At 36.5% G+C, this 16,958-nt stretch overlaps 1 protein-coding gene across 1 annotated transcript in view; it reads left to right on the top strand.

Moving 5' to 3' along the window:
* OSTN (osteocrin) overlaps positions 1-16,958 on the top strand; it is a 36,258-nt gene that overhangs the window by 9,910 nt on the left and 9,390 nt on the right. Inside the window, exons 2-3 of the mRNA XM_027538364.1 lie at positions 5,798-5,896; positions 8,383-8,597. Of these exons, the coding sequence (XP_027394165.1) occupies positions 5,798-5,896; positions 8,383-8,597 (314 nt within the window). The remainder of the gene's footprint in view (positions 1-5,797; positions 5,897-8,382; positions 8,598-16,958) is intronic.

Genomic DNA, 16,958 nt, shown 5'->3' with positions numbered 1-16,958 from the left:
GACAGAGGATCCTGGCGGACTACAGTCCACAGGGTCACACAGAGTCGGACACAACCGAAGCAACTTAGCATGCAAAGGGTATGCTTTCGAATTTACTCTGCTTTTCAGTTTTACTGTGGGACCAAGGTGACCCACCACTTGCCTAGAAGACCATGCCTGTTTTCAGAGAAAGAAGGTTTGAGGAGTGTTATGTGCAGGCTTACAAGGCCATTTCCCAGTGATAGAACTAGGGACCTTCCACAACATGTCCTGTTAAATCTCACTTAAATGCCTGCCATGTCACAGTGGGAGAGGATTTTTAAGTTTAATTACTTTTTTAAGTACTTTATCTTTAATTAAGCCTTTAATTTCTGTTGAAAGTAATGTGGGTAGAGTCTATTTTGTATATTTCCAATTAAGAAATTAGTAATATAAAACATCCAAAGAATTATCTAGACTAAACCTAAAAATTTAGTCCTCTCATGAATTTCTAATGGTTAGACCCACTATATCTAAGTCAGACCTTGTTGAGAAATTGCCTTAGTAACCTGAGTGATTTGGTTTTCTTCAATACCAGCCCTCAAAGAATGGTTGCCAATCTTTTCCTAGCCCAGTCCACTTTAGAGATTATTTTTCATAATAACGATGACTCACTGCAGCACTGATGGTCAATAATGCAAACATCTTTTTTGTTTTAGCAGACTTCTCATTTAATCTTATTTTAAATAAATTATATCAGAATTTTTAACATGTCAGTGTGCACTGTCAATGTTTTAAAGAAATATATATGAAAGTGAAAGTTGCTCAGTCACGTCCGACTCTTTGCAGCCCCATGGACTGTAGTCCGTGGAATTCTCCAGGACAGAATACTGAAGAGGGCAGCCTTTCCCTTCTCCAGGGGATCTTCCCAACCCAGGGATCCAACCCAGGTCTACCACATTGCAGTCAGATTCTTTACCAGCTGAGCCACAAGGGAAGCCTTGTGGCTATAATAAATGTCTATCTGCAACCCAAACTTCAGTGACAAACCATCAGGTCTTCCTCCTCCCACCACAACTCCAGCCACAGATTGGATGATCCCTTCAGGGTATAGTGAGTTCTTGCATATGAAAAATCTTTGAAGCAAAGGTTAAGATGTTACACAATGTAAGACGTTTGTTTATTCAATAGCAATATCATTAGTGACAATATGTAGACATGGTAGACCAATGGACTGAAAATGAAGTACACGCCTAATCTTATAAGGTAGAGCTCATGCCCACTGTCTATTTGGAAACTCCTCGCGTTGGAGAACTGTTATTCAAAAATTTCTCAGTGAAAATTATGGCTGTACAAAAAATAACTCCAGGTGCCTCCACTGTCATATATTCACACAATGAACATCCTCTGAATGTTCTTTCTGGAATTCGCAGTGTACATGGTGCTGAGTAGATTTTTAGTCATGGACTAAATTTATCCACTATCAACAAAATAGGGAAATGGAGCTCAACCTGGTCTTTTCCTTCCCTCCCTATAATTTCCTGTTTCTAATTTTGTAGCAATCAAGTTTCAACAAGTTAATCAAATGTCTTTTGTGTGGCAGGTGCCAGGGTGTTTGTTTTCATTAGTGTACCAAATGCCATATTTAGGAACTTGGCCTTTTGGTTAACTGGCTACAAGCATGGCTTTAAACCGTTAAATGTGTGTATTTAAACTCAGCATTTATTTTTATTTCTCCCTATCCAAATAATCAGGATGTGGTTATCTATAAGATGACACATTATGACTTTTTTCCTATATACACCCAAGAACAAAAATATATGCCTCAGACATAATCATCAATATTATAAACACCCATCATCCTGTGCCATTTATAAGATTGCAGAGATGAAGAGAAACCTGGTTAGTAAAATGTGCATAAAAATAGATGAAGAAAGTCCACACAGGAAAGCTTATAAAATTGAAAAATTTTGAGACTGTTTAAAAAAAGAGTGGAAAGAAAACATCACAATTATAAGCTTATCTTTGAGTGAATAGAAGAGTTACTTTTTTAAAGATATGCCAGAAATATGAGATCATTGTAAAAAAATGTTATATTTTTAATATATCTTACCTTTTGCCGAGGAAAGTCAAACACATCAGCAAAATCAGAAGGAAAAATAAGATTCAATGCCTGATTTTCTAAAAGAATAAGTAATGCAGTTTTTGGTTGGTATTTTTTACCAGATAACTTTTACATTTCTTCCTGTTAGTTTTCTTCTGTCCTAATTTAGAGAAATAATCATGATCAGCTCTATTTAGAAGAGAAGCTATGGGGCAAAGGAGAAAAGGAAAGATACACCCATCTGAATGCAGAGTTCCAAAGAATAGCAAGAAGAGATAAGAAAGCCTTCCTCAGAGATCAATGTGAAAAAATAGAGGAGAAAACAATAGAATGGGAAAGACTAGAGATTTCTTCAAGAAAATAAGAGCTACCAAGGGAATATATCATGCAAAGATGGGCACAATAAAGGACAGAAACAGTATGGACCTAATAAAAGTAAAAGATATTAGAGGAGGTGGCAAGAATACACGGAAGAACTATACAAAAAATATCTTAATGGTGTGATCACTCACCTAGAGCCAGACATCTTGGAATGCAAAGTCAAATGGGCCTTAGGAAACATCACTACAAACAAAGCTAGTGGAGGTGATGGAATTCCAATTGAGCTATTTCAAATCCTGAAAGATGATGCTGTGAAAGTACTGCATTCAATATGCCAGCAAATTTGGAAAACTCAGCAGTGGCCACAGGACTGGAAAAGGTCAGTTTTCATTCCAATCCCAAAGAAAGGCAATGACAAAGAAGGTTCAAACTACCCCACAATTGCACTCATCTCACATGCTGGCAAAGTAGTGCTCAAATTCTCCAAGCCAGGCTTCAACAGTATGTGAACCATGAACTTCCAGATGTTCAAGTTGGATTTAGAAAAGGCAGAAGAACCAGAGATCAAATTGCCAACATCTCTTGGATCATAGATAAAGCAAGAGAGTTCCAGATAAAACATCTACTTCTGCTTCACTGACTGAGCCAAAGCCTTTGATTGTGTGGATCACAACAAACTGTGGAAAATTCTTCAAGATATGGGAATACCAAACCACCTTACCTTCCTCCTGAGAAATCTGTATGCAGGACAAGAAGCAACAGTTAGAACTGGACATGAAACAGCAGTCTGGTTCCAAATTGAGAAAGGAGTACGTCAAGAGTGTATATTGTCACCCTGCTTATTTAACTTCTATGCAGATTACATCATAAGAAATTCTGGGCTGGATGAAGTTCAATCTGGAAACAAAATTGCCAGGAGAAATATCAATATTCTCAGATCTGCAGATGACACCACACTTATGGCAGAAAGTGAAGCAGAACTAAAGAACCTCTTGATGAAAGTGAAAGAGGAGAGTAACATTCAAAAAATGAAGATCATGGCATCCTTTCTCATCAATTTACGGCAAATAGATGTGAATACAATGAAAACAGTGACATACTTTCTTTTCCTGGGCTTCAAAATCACAGCAGATGGTGACTGCACCCATGAAATTAAAAGATGCTTGCTCCTTGGAAGAAAAGCTATGAGCAACCTAGACAGCATATTAAAAAGCAGAGACATTACTCTGCCAACAAAGGTCCACCTAGCCAAAGTTATGGTTTTTCCAGTAGTCATGTATGGATGTGAGAGTTGGATTGTGAAGAAAGCTGAGAGCCGAAGAACTGATACTTTTGAACTGTGCTGTTGGAGAAGACCTTTGAGAGTCCCCTGGACTGCAAGGACATCAGACTAGTCCATCCTAAAGGAAATCAGCCCTGAATATTCATTGGAAGGACTGATGCTGAAGCTGAAACGTCAATACTTTGGCTACCTGCTGTGAAGAGTCGACTGATTGGAAAAGACCCTGATGCTGGGAAAGATTGAAGGCAGGAGGAGAAGGAGACAACAGAGGATGAGATGATTGTATGGCATCATTGACTCAATGGACATGAGTCTGTTCAAGCTCTGGGAGTTGGTGGTGGACAGGGAGGCCTGGCGTGCTGCAGTCCATGGGTCACAGAGTCTGACACAATTGAGCAACTGAACAATATATGCGGTGGAGAGTTTATACATGAATTAATCCAACCTCTCAAAGTTCTTTTGAAGTCAGCATTACTCCTCATTTCACCAGTATGGAAAATAAATTTCAACAGATTAAGTAACACACACGCAAGGCCATACTATTACTAAAGCAAATATGAGTCTCAAATCCAAGTATTCAGATTGAATAATTCTTCTTTTTGCTCCCTGCAGGTTTCCAAATGATTTTTTTTCTTTTTTAAGGAAACAGAAGTTTGCTGAGAATTGTTATTAATGATGAACTGGGGGACTTCCCAGTGTCATGCGTTAAGTGGAGAAGTCGAGTCGCTTTTATTGGTAGCCCAAAGCCAGGGATCTTTTCCCAGCAGGACAAGGCCTCCCATTTTAACCAGCTGTCAGACTGGCAGCCAGAAGGTCTAATCTATATTGTAAATAAGCTTTAATTGGATTTATAGTGCTTTATTAATGTAAAAATTCATAAAAGTATCAATGACACACGTTTGTGCTTACTACACAGAATTAATAAATGCAACCTTTTGACTTATTTGCTTTCCTGTGTATATACAGGTAAAACCTGAGTCCCTTATGTTTTCTTCATAATCTTATATTCTCCCCCACTTTCCCCAGAAGCAATCAGTCATGAATCAACTTCCGTTGGTCTCTATTTTAATTATAGGTATAGATTTCAAAATACAGGAAATTGCTTTATGTATTTCCAATTTAGGTAAATGGTAGCATGGCATATATACTGTTCTAGAATTTCTAATCTCCCCTCAAATCTGCTCTGTTTTAAGTCCATGCATACAATTACACATAACATTTACATCGTTTGTTTGAACTATAGATAACACATATATTTAAATCGTTTGCTTTAAGTCCACAGTATGAATGTAACTCAACTGACAAATCCATTTCCTTCTGAGTAAGGTACTTGGGTTGATTCATTTTTTCACTGCTATAAACAATGAGGCTATGAACTTTCAAATACATGTTTTCTTATAAACTTTGGCCCATTTTTATTTAATTGTGTCTGTTTTTTAAATTTTATTTATCAGTTACTTAAATGTTTAAAATGCTAATCTTGCTTTTTTATATCTGTTCAAAATACATTTCATTTGTAATTTGTTATTTATTGCAATTTGTTTACTGTACCTTATCATATGGAAAATTTCAATTTTGATATAGTGTAATTTGTTAATTTTTTCTATGAAGTTCACCTTTTGAATCTTGCTCAAAAAAATCCTTTTAAATCACAGGACATAAAGATATTCTACTATTGGAACAGTGGTGTTTTTGAAATTTCATATAAAATTACTTTCAGACGCAGCACATTCTGTCTTGTTCACTGCAAACCCCAGCAGGGGTTGGTTTATCATACCTAGTCAATTTAACACATTTCTCCTTAGATACATGATGTTGTAACCTGTGGATTACAAAGAATAAGGGTCCACAAACTAGATTTCTCAGACTCGGGGTTTTTTTAGTTAAATTATGATTATAGCTGTACGACCCCAGTCTAGGTTTCCATGGAAATGAAGCCTTGATAGAATTCATTCTGGGAGATTGACAGCCTCTATTAAGTATAATTTAAGTGTTGCAAAGGTGCACTCCAATGTAGAGAAGCTGAATAATTTAGTTTATTACCTGCCTATAACAAGCTTTACAGGCATTTTTGTTTCCTATCTTTATATGTCAAACTAATGAATGTTAACCCTGTTGTGTGTGGCCCTTAGATGCTGGACTGGAGATTAGCAAGTGCACATTTTATCCTGGCTATGACACTGATGCTCTGGAGCTCAGGAAAAGTGTTCTCAGTGGGTGTCACAACAGAGGTAATGGAAACTAGGGGCCATGTTTTTTAATGAACTTAAATCATTTTTCCTAAGGTCAGTAGCAGGTGCTGCTGACAAATACGGAGAAGTTTCAATAACACAAAAATCAAGTAAATAGACATTTCTTCCTATGCTGTGTCCTCACAATGGATTCAGAGAAAACCTGGTATATAAATCTTTAAAAGAAAAAAAAAAAACTGTAAGTCACAACAAAGATTGGTATTCCATAAACCAAAAACTTTAGGAGAAAATTCATTATAATTTCAGCCATATACATACATAATTGAATGAATTATATAAAGATGAAGTACTTTTACGTGAACTTTAAAGTTGTTTACATGTCAGGATTTGAGTCACTTGGCCAAAATTTTATCACACTATAAATATTTTCTTGCTGCCAATACTAAACTACAAAGGAAAAGAAATGTGAGGACATCCTGACACAGAGAAAGGTTAACTTGGATCATTTGATCTTAAGAGAAATATGCATTCTTTGTACTTGCTTACATAGCATGCAGTGAGAATCTGAAACGCATTTTACTGAAGGGCAAGTTTTATAAAAGGTTTGTGCCTTTTTTCTGGAGGATTAGGAATATCTTTAAAACGAAAGAAAACTTGACTTTGTATGTATATCAGTAGGAAGAATTAACACATATTTTTCGGAGGACTCTCAGAGATAATAAAAGATCTCTTAACTTTGCCCTGTGATTTTTCTCTTGATCTTCATCATTTCTTTCTCATGATTATTCCCTCTTTAGTTTCTATGCTTCCAAGCTTATGCAGGGAAGTAATTGAAGTTAAGATTTTTTAAAAGGAGTTCTGGAGTTTGCACTGTAAGTAACAAAGGGTTATACAGATTTTTAATTTTTTTATATGATGAAAGTAGTGTTTGGAGATAATTTACTTCATGGCAGTACTCAGGACAGAACAGAAAAGAGGCAGAGAGAGGGAACAAATGAATTATATGAGGATTCAGAGTGTGCACTGAGTGAAGAGGTTGTTGCTGTTGTTCAGTTGCTGAGTCGTGTCCGATTCTTTGAGACCCCATGAACTACAGCATACGAGGCTCCCTTGTCCTTCACTATCTCTCAGAGTTTGCTCAAATTCTTGTCCATTGAGCTGGGGATTATATCTAACCGCCTCATCCTCTGCTGCCAAGAGGATCTGATGTCAATCACTCCTGATAGGAATCAGAAAGAGCAGGGCAAGAGGAGTTTTCCAAGAAGAACTAGCCATATTTAGAGCAGATTTGACTTGTTTAGGAAAGAAGTTCAGCGGCCATTAGTATCAAGAGCTTTGAGGCAGACTGCAAGTATTCCAAAAGAAAAATGTTTGAGTCGACGATGAAAAGGTTTAGAAAGTGCTACTCTTTCATTTTATTGCAGAAAAAAATGAACGGAAGAGAAAGAGAATGAGATAAACAATTCAAAAACAAAGACAGGATGTGAAAAAAGATAAGTCCTGCTCACACCAAGAGTCAGCTGTAGTTAATGTTTCTTCTCAGAGGGGAATATTCTCAAACTCTTAGGAAAGAAGTTATATCCCCTGGACTACAGAATGACTCCAGATTGTTAATAGGAGCATTTTTTTTAAATGTTGTGATTGGGCCTGAGAAAGGAAGATAGACTTCATAAACCAGACACTTACACACTTTTATGACTTGGATGGACTACCAAGTGGCAGTATGTGTAAATAAACAAAGAAATTTGACATGGGACAATAAAATTCTTGGGATAGCTCTGACTCGCCGTAGATACTGATTGCTATTTGTTAGTAAATCACACTGGTAGAGATGGTAAGCTCCCTCAAAGCACAGATTGGATTTTTCTTATTTTTGTATCTCTTCGGTCAAATACAGGACCTGCATAGTGGATGTTTAGTGGTTTGAATGAATGAATCAGTAGTGAAAAGAAAACAGCAAGAGGTTTATATTTTTTTGGAATTCATTCAATAAATATTCATCAGAAATGTACTAATTAGTGCAATAATAATGAGAAAAATACTGAAATAGGGAATGAATAGCACAAACAAAAAGCTGATTAGACATAGTCTTTGACTTCAAGTTACTCACAATTTAATATGCAACATACATATGTTTTAGTTAATATAATACAGGGGAAAATGTAATAATTGTAGAGATGGAAGAAGTATAGATAAAACGCTGTTAGAGTAATAAGAATGCAGTTGTTACTGGGAAAGAATCTGAAAAAATAATTAGTTAATATACTAAATTTTAGAGGCAGGTCTGGAGTTCATCCTTTTTTTCTTTGTATATATGTGTGTGTGTGTGTTATTTTCATTTCTTTTGGATAAGCTTCAACCCTATGTGTTTTTCTCCTCAAAAGTCTTTCTCTCTGGATCATAGCTCCGTGAGAAACCAAGTTTTGAGACATGTCAGCTGAAAAATAGTAAAATCCAAATATAGATAGATGATTGTATGCATACTCTTTCTCTTAATGAATGGACTCACCTTTCTTGCCCAATAGGCCTTTGATTCTGGAGTCTTAGGTGTTCAGTCATCACCCACAGTCAGAGAAGCGAAGTCGGCCACTGACCTGGCAGCAAAACTCTTACTTCTTGATGAACTTGTGTCTCTGGAGAATGACGTGATTGAAACAAAGAAGAAAAGAAGCTTCTCTGGGTTTGGTTCTCCCCTGGACAGACTCTCAGCTGGCTCTGTAAGTCATAAAGGTAAACAGAGGTAAGTGCATTCTTGGAGAAGGAACATTTTCATTTTCTAATTTCTCCACACTGGGTTGAGAAACAGGGAGAATTCTACCTAGAAAAAAGTACAATGAAAGTCTTGTAGGTAAACAGATTTGAAAGTATCTTAGCTCATTTCTGAGTTTAAAGGCATCATTTTGGAAATAAAGTTTGGGAAGCAAAATGACTGCCATTCTTGAATTATCAAAGTACTTAAAATTGAATTTGCCACTAATATGCACAATATGCACTAATATTTTTGTCAAAATATTTTCTGAAGAAGATTCTGTTGCATGTAGATATAAAGTAATTATTACTAAAGACATACAGCATTTGGGAGGTAAGAGCAGAAGTATACACTGTGAGATAAATGTTCCAGTCAATTAAGTTTTCTCTTTAATAGAGGTAACTAGAATTCCATTTTTATTTTTACCCTTGTTACAAAGCTTTCCAAATGATATGAGTAAGTCTCCTCTCCTATACCAAGAAGGTAGTGAAGATCTCTCAGGATCTAGAGTCAAAACAAATATGTCTATGTCAAATTTCTTATTATTTCTAGCCATGTGATTTGTATAAGGATCTTACACTCTGTGATCCTCAGCTTATTTATCTGGAAAGTGGGGATAATTACTTACTTCCATAAAAATCAAATGAGAACTTTGCAAACTGTTAATTATTATAATAAAATTAAAGTAATTAAATCTCTCTTTAATCAGTGAGCAATTGTCAGTACTTTAAAGCAGTCATGCCAAACTTAATTAATTTTATACCTCTTCAAAATCTATTCCTTGTGCTGCTGCTGCTGCTGCTAAGTCACTCCAGTCGTGCCCCACTCCGTGGGACCCCATAGACGGCAGCCCACCAGGCCCCTCTGTCCCTGGGATTCTCCAGGCAAGAATACTGGAGGGGGTTGCCATTTCCTTCTCCAATGCATGAAAGTGCTAGACACTTCATATTAGCAGTGGCCCAAGAGACTACCCAGTTCCCATAGTCTGGAATTTGGGGAATATACTAGGATCACAAGATTCCTCACAGGATTCCTTTTGCTCACAGGATTCCTTTTCTGCACTTGAAACACTGCGTTTATCACTAAATTCTTTAAATCTTGTTTGTTTTATATGTTAAATATCTCCAAGATAGCCTTTCACATGAAGACTTTCCTAATTCTGGCCTAAATGATCTTTTCACCTTTTCTTTCTCCAGTCTTCCCTCATCTCTTCTTCCACCACCATCCTCACTTTTTTAGATCACCAATTGTATCTTTTACTACCAGAGGAATTATCTAACACTTCGTGAAAAGTTCCCATTGCTTACAAGATAAAAGCAAACTCCTTAGGAAATCCTGTGCAGAATTTCATTTACTGACACCTCATTTCTTCCTGCACTCATCTACATATCCTTTAGTCCAGTTTTCTTGGTCACTTGGAATTCTAGGACTTGTCACATTTGTTCCTGGTGAATGATTTTGCTTTCACTTTGATTTTCAACATACAGGATGCAATTGCTAGGCTTCTGTTCTGAAAGATTCTCAAAGCAACACTAGGAAATAAAATCACTCTGGGACTAGATTTATCCTACATATACTTGACAAAAATTTCACACCTGTATTTTGAAATTCAGATCCTATTTTAATTTAACAAATACAAGTTAGTTTCACTTATGTTCTAGGCACTGTGTTGGACTATGGTGGAAAAAAGTAGAAAAATATAATCTCTGTCCCTCAAATAAATCACATGCCAATTAAAAGCAGAAGTATTTTTAACCAATTATAACACAAAGCAAGAAGAGATACATTTAAAAGCAATTTATAAAGAAGAATATGGAAGAACAAAGGATAAGTGGAGAAAAGACTGTGCCTTCTAATAAACAGAATTTCTCTGATTCCTGGATCTTGCAGCAGTCTACAAAATAATTTGAAAATCAACATGTAAATGTTTATGTAAAACTTGTATATGAATTTATAATATTGCATAAATATAAATATATATAATCTACATAGAGGTTTCATCATAACAATTTCTTTAAGATATCAGGAGATATAATCTACCTAATATAGCTCAATTTATAGGCAATAAGGGGAAATTGGTGAACATTTAATATTCATTTAAACAGCATTTCACATTTGAAGGCTAAAAATAAACTATTACAACTGTTTAAAAGATTAGGGAATATTGTTCACATGAGTAGTACTTCCTGAGGAAGTTACTAGATGAATTTGTTCAGTCAAAATGACTCTAGAGTTATGCTCATAAGAACTGGTGCAAGCATAACTTTAGAATTAGAGTGTAATGATGGTTGCAAAACAAAAGAGTGCCACGTATTATAGTTATGCAGTCTGACAATATAGATATAGCAAAATATCAAGTAATTTAGGGACAGTAGTGAAAGCATATAAAATGTAGAGTAAGTTTTTGATTGCTTCATGGCTATTAACTGAGCATAAAAGGATATTACAACAAATAGTTGCTTGCAAACACAAAGAAGAAAAGGTGGAATTTTCTCTTTATAAAATTTGTACAGCTAAAGCAATGAAGAAACAATACACATAGTAGATGAGGTCGAAATTCTCCTTTATATAATTATTCCAGCTAATAAGTGAAGGAAGAACAAAAGTATTAGAATGTCTCCATCTTGCAAACCCTAATGAAATGATGGCTCTAGACAATGACTGTCAATTTTCTGCTAGCATCACAAGAGAAAAAAGAGCAAGTCATGATACGCCCTATGTTGGACTAACTCAGTACTACTTATATAACAGAATTGCAAAAGAAAATTCTTGCCTCAAGTTCCACCTGCCAATTTTCAGGAAATATGAGAAGACAGAGAAATGACCAGAAACAATACAGGGAATCTGGGACTTCCCTAGCAGTCCAATAGTTAATAATATGCTTTGTAATGCAGAGTGTGCCGGTTCTATCCCTGGTCAGGGAGATAAGACTCCACCTGCCTTGCAGCCAAAAAAATAGTAAACATAAAACAGAAGCAATGTTGTAACAAATTGGTACATGACCCCAGATTTTAAAGCTCTGTCTCAAGCATATGAAATGCATTATTTTATTTTCAGTTACTATAAAATATTCAGAAAAGAAAAAATTTTAAATCTGCTTTTGGAAAGGTCCATAAGAGATGGAAATGGAAGAATGAATGAACACCTAGAGAAAAATAAAAAAGAAAACAAGCATAGAAAACAGGACAAAGTCTACGTCAGATCATAATAAAATGAAGCAAAGAATCATCTGTTGTTTCCTATTTTATATTATATTCAATATTTATTCCACCTGATTATGATATTAGCTTCATTTTCAATTGAATGTGCAAGTTACTTTAATTCTCAGAGCAGGGTTATCTCAACTATGCTTTGAAATCCAAACTATTTTCTCCATTCAGTTCACTTGTTTAAAGCCTGAAGAGGCCATTCAGTTTATGAAAAATAAGAGGAAGTAGCTTCCACAACTTCCCTAGGAAAATAATAGCTACTATTTGAATGACCTTTAATATTAGAAGATATTGGAATTTTTCTAAAAAGTGGTTTCTCTCTCTTTTTCACACAAAACTGAAAATGCCTTGTAAAATATTAACAATAATAATACTTTATATTTGAATTTAATTAGGGTAAATATTTTCACAACTGTATTGTTCTAATTCTCCCATTAATATTTTGAGGTCAGGAAAGGAAGTAATATCATGGTGTCAGTCAGCGTTTCCAGAGGAAACAGGCAGGACATTTGAAACAGGAAAATTTGAGAAGGCACACTACGAAATTCTGGGAGAGGCACATCATACCGTATGGCACAATAGCCCAGGAACCTGGTCTTTGAAGAGTCAGATTCCCTGGGAGAAGCTATGACCTCCAGTTAAGAGGAAGTGAGCTTGCAAGGAGGGAGCAAGTGGAAAAGTATCCTGATTTCACTTCCTCTCTCCTTCCAGTCTCTTCTGCCAAGGTTGCCCATTGCCTGCCCCAGACCAAAGCCAGGGAGTACAGGAACGTTTGTGGGATCCAGAAAGGTTAATTTCCTAGACTGAAAAGGCAGAGAGTGTATCTGAAGAACAGATGAAAGTTACCCAGCACAGTTACATACATTCTATAGATTCAGGTCAATAAACACTTTGCTTTTAACATTGTTTCTATAATCACTTAATTGAAAGAGAAGGACTTTATAGAACATAAATAGAAAAGCAACTTTATTCCTCACCCACATGAATTCAAACACATTCAATAGGAGTTGTTATTTTCTATCTTTTGGGTAAAAATAAAAGAAGGTGCTATGACTCTGTGGGTCACATTGAAATAACAAAAAATTTTCTGATCACTTATATTAGAAAAAGAATCTTATTTCAGTAATTAAAATAACTATTCATATGTCTTAGCTGTTGTTCAGTCACTAAGTCCTGTCTGACTCTTTGCGACCCCATGAACAGCAGCATGCCAGGCTTCCCTGTCCTTCACTATCTCCCTGAGTTTGCTCAAGTCGGTGATGCCATCCAACCATCTTATCTTCTGTCACCCCCTTCTCCTTTTGCTCTCAGTCTTTCCCAGTATCAGAGTCTTTTCCAATGAGTCGACTCTTCACATCAGGTGGACAAAGTATTGCAGCTTCAGCAACAGTCTTAGACCAAACTATAAGTATTAAAATGTTTCTCCTTTTCAGGCTGGAAAGCTGCAGTGGGAAAGAGTTTGTGTCAGTCTGCCCTCACCCCTTCCCCTACCACTCTGGGCTGTAGAAGCAAAGTCTTACTTTATTGATACTATCATGACTTGACATTTATGTTCTCTGCCCTCAGTGAATGCTCAAAGTGACTCCTCACCATGGGCTGTTTTTCTGGGGTCACTGCATAACCACCGTGAACACTGACAATAAATACCCTTGCCTCCAGCAATGCTTCTCTTTCAGCAGATCAGTTTTGCTCCTCACCTTCATCCTATTCGCTTGGTTTCTTCATTTGACAGCACCATCACCAGCGTCCTGCTGAGGCCACATCACCCATAACCCCTGGCCAAAAGCAGGGGAAGTTTCCTTTTATAATTAACCTAGGCCAACTCTACCCACATGCTTGCTCTACATCTGTTCCACAGAAAACCCACATCCTTGACTCTGGTCACTGAAAGTAAAGCTGTTGCTTATGTAACCATCTCTTCACTCTGGAATTGAGCCAATTCTCACAGCTTCCTGCCCTTTAGATTTCAGTCTGTTCTATGAGGTCTACCCTGCTTTAAAGGGTATTTGTTGTTGTTTAGTTGCTCGGGCATGTCCAACTGTTTTGCGTACCCATGAACTGCAGCCCCCAGGCTCCTCTGCCAAAGCATAGAGACTGACTGAGAAACAAGGTTTTCTTGAAGCCCTTTCTCCATATGAAAAAAGAGGGAAATGTCCCTGTTCTCCAGTAACTTGCTCCAGAGAAATTCTTATTTACCTCTTCAGTATCAATCTTTTTTTTTTTTTTGGAAAAATAGTTTATAGCCACCTTCTTTACAAATACTGCATAACTCTAGCACCCTACTTTGGAATGCAAGAGGAAATACCATCCTTTTATCCCCCTCAGTTTTTCTGGGCCACAGCCAAAACTGTGACAGAAAGAATCCCATTTTAACGTTCCAATACACTGGGTTTTTAAAATTCCTAACACCCTAAGAAAATATTATCCCCTATTTATTGGTATATTTTCACAGATATAAAGTGACTTCCTGGCTATAATCTAGCTAGAACGCCAGGTTCTTGAACCTCAAGTCCAATGACTTTCTAGAGAAACAAACTGCTTATGATAAAGAAATTAAATTATGTGTGAATAAGGCACTTGTCCAAGGCCAGAAAAAGTGAGATTCACTTAGAATGACTACATTAAATAAATCATTTTGGAAAAACTGTACCAATGATACATATGATTCTATCCTAAGCCAGACATAAAGTTTAAATTAAATTGAGAAGAGCAATTCCAACTTCAATTTTTCAGACACAATTGCTCTTCTTGACCAAAGATTAAAGGTGAAAAATCCTAAGATTTCACCTTTTTAATTCATTGTAAAACAATGCCACAGACTAAGGCCAATCCAGTTACTCCATGAGTTTTTACTTCTTTCCAGCTTTTAATTGTTAATGTCTAAAGCAGATAGTTCAAAATGGGCTCCATTCCATGGTGAAGAACACAGAGAAAGAACTCAGAATGTGATGCCCTATTTTCATGTTTCCTTCTTTATATTCAAAAGTCTGTCTGTTCTATAGGAAATGCCCTTGAACATTGATCTTGGGCCATTTCCCCCAATAATTGTTCTTTATTGCTTGCCTCTTACACCCCAACTCAGGTCCATGAAAAGAAACAGTTCCTTTACCTTTTACTTCTAACCTAACTCATGCATGAAGGTTTAAAACTTTCCCCCAAAAGGGATAATGCTTAATTCCATATATGGGTTTTGAAATGTACATTATCCACTCCCCACAAAAGAAAATTATAGAAGACATTTTTGTGTAAATTCATTTGCTGGATAGAAATTCCAAGTGTCATTAGTCCCTAAAAGAGGCTCATGAGCCAAGTAAATGAAAATCCTTTCCGCCTAGTCCTACAGATCTACAGTAGCTTCCAAATCAGGCATGTCTGATTTGGAACCCTTTAAATCTCGCTATTTAATTCCAGAGCTCTTGGTTTATTTCTGAATGCCTGTTAATATGGTCCGTTTGGGGAATAATATTTCAGAAGCTGACATTATGCCTAGTCAGCACCATCATCAAAAATTTAATAGAATCTACTCAAGATTGAATTACCACTTTTGAGGTAGAACTCCAAAAGTCGTAAGTCAACTGTGTGCTAATGAAGTAGCAGTTTCTTTCATCATTCCAAACATATCCCATTTATTAAGTCATATTTTCCAGCCTCATGTTTCCAAGTAGAAGAACTCCAGTTAGAAAAATACTGACCCCAAGCATTAATCCTTTATTCATTCTTTCCCAAAGGAGAAGTAATCATGCACCAGATAGGTTAATTTGGGAGGAAGAGTTGAGCATGTTCAGCTCATCCTCTTCTTCTTGTTTTTACTTGATAATTAGGACTAATTGTGTAAATCAGTCTAATCCTCAGAGGAAATGTAGGAAAGTCATTTAAATGCAAATTGAAGTTTTATTCTACATTCAGCTTAAACAAAATGATGTTTTGATTTCTATGCATTGATCATTCATATCATTTCTACTTTGTGTCTAAAGATGGATTCAGAAAAAAAAAAGGGGGCATTATGTATTGGTCCCTAAAAATTACATCATCACTCAGATTTGTGTGGTCTTTCATCAGAACATTCTGGAATTTGAATTTGAAAACCCAGTTGTCTCTTTTAAATTTAAAAATCCATTTAAAAGTTAACCTTTCATTCATTCTCATTTTTTACAGGCCCTTGCTGAGTCTCCTTCATACTAGTCTGTCTCATATATTAGTTTTTCTAAGCTCTTATATTTATATCTAACTTCCTATGTCATTTATTAATTCTATAATTTTAAATTGTGATAAACAAGATTGCAGGACTCGGGGGTCACCGTTTGTTTTATTGTTTTCATATGTTCCATAAGTTCCTCCTGGAACCCTCAAATTTGGCTATGATCTCTTCTCTTGTGGAATCCCACAGCCCTTTGAGTCTTACTGTATTAGGTGTCTATTGCTATGCAAGCAAGTTACTCAAATACAGCAGCTTAAGACAATAAGGAAATGGCAACCCACTCCAGTATTCTTGCCTAGGGAATCCCATGGACAGAGGAGCCTGGTGGCTACAGTCCATGGGGTTAAAAAGAGTTGGATATGACTCAGTGACTGAGCAGCAGCAGCAAGACAATAATACACATTTATGTTCTCACTCAGTTTTTGTGCATCACAAATCTAGGAAAAGTTTGCCTGAGTGATTCTGGCTTAGGGTCTGTCCCAAGGTTACAATGAAGAAGCTGACCAGGATTGCAATAAACTGAAGGCTGCATGGGGACTGGGGAGCTCCATTTCCAAAATGGCCCACTCACAAGGCTAATGGCAGGAAGTCTCAGGCCCTTGCTAGCTCTTGGCAGGAAGCCTTAGGTCCTTGTCATGTAAACCTCTCTGAAGGAGCGTAGGATGGCCTTAGAAAGTGGCAAGTGATTTCCCCTAGAGATCCAACAAAGCAAGGCAGAAGCTGCAGCATTTTTCATTACTTAGCTCTAGAAATCATTTCCACAATATGCTACTGATGACAGAGGTCCGTCTTGTTCAATGTGGAAGGAGACTGCATTATAGTAGAATTATGGGAGTTTATCTTGGAGCATGGCTACTATATGCACCTAAACTTTATACATATTTACTTCTGTGTTTTATTAATTTAAATTATTGAACTGTTTATTTGGCCACACCACACAGCATG

Source organism: Bos indicus x Bos taurus, chromosome 1, assembly GCF_003369695.1.
Source record: "Bos indicus x Bos taurus breed Angus x Brahman F1 hybrid chromosome 1, Bos_hybrid_MaternalHap_v2.0, whole genome shotgun sequence".
In the NCBI taxonomy this organism is placed as follows: domain Eukaryota; kingdom Metazoa; phylum Chordata; class Mammalia; order Artiodactyla; family Bovidae; genus Bos; species Bos indicus x Bos taurus.
This window is presented reverse-complemented; position numbering and strand designations above follow the sequence as displayed.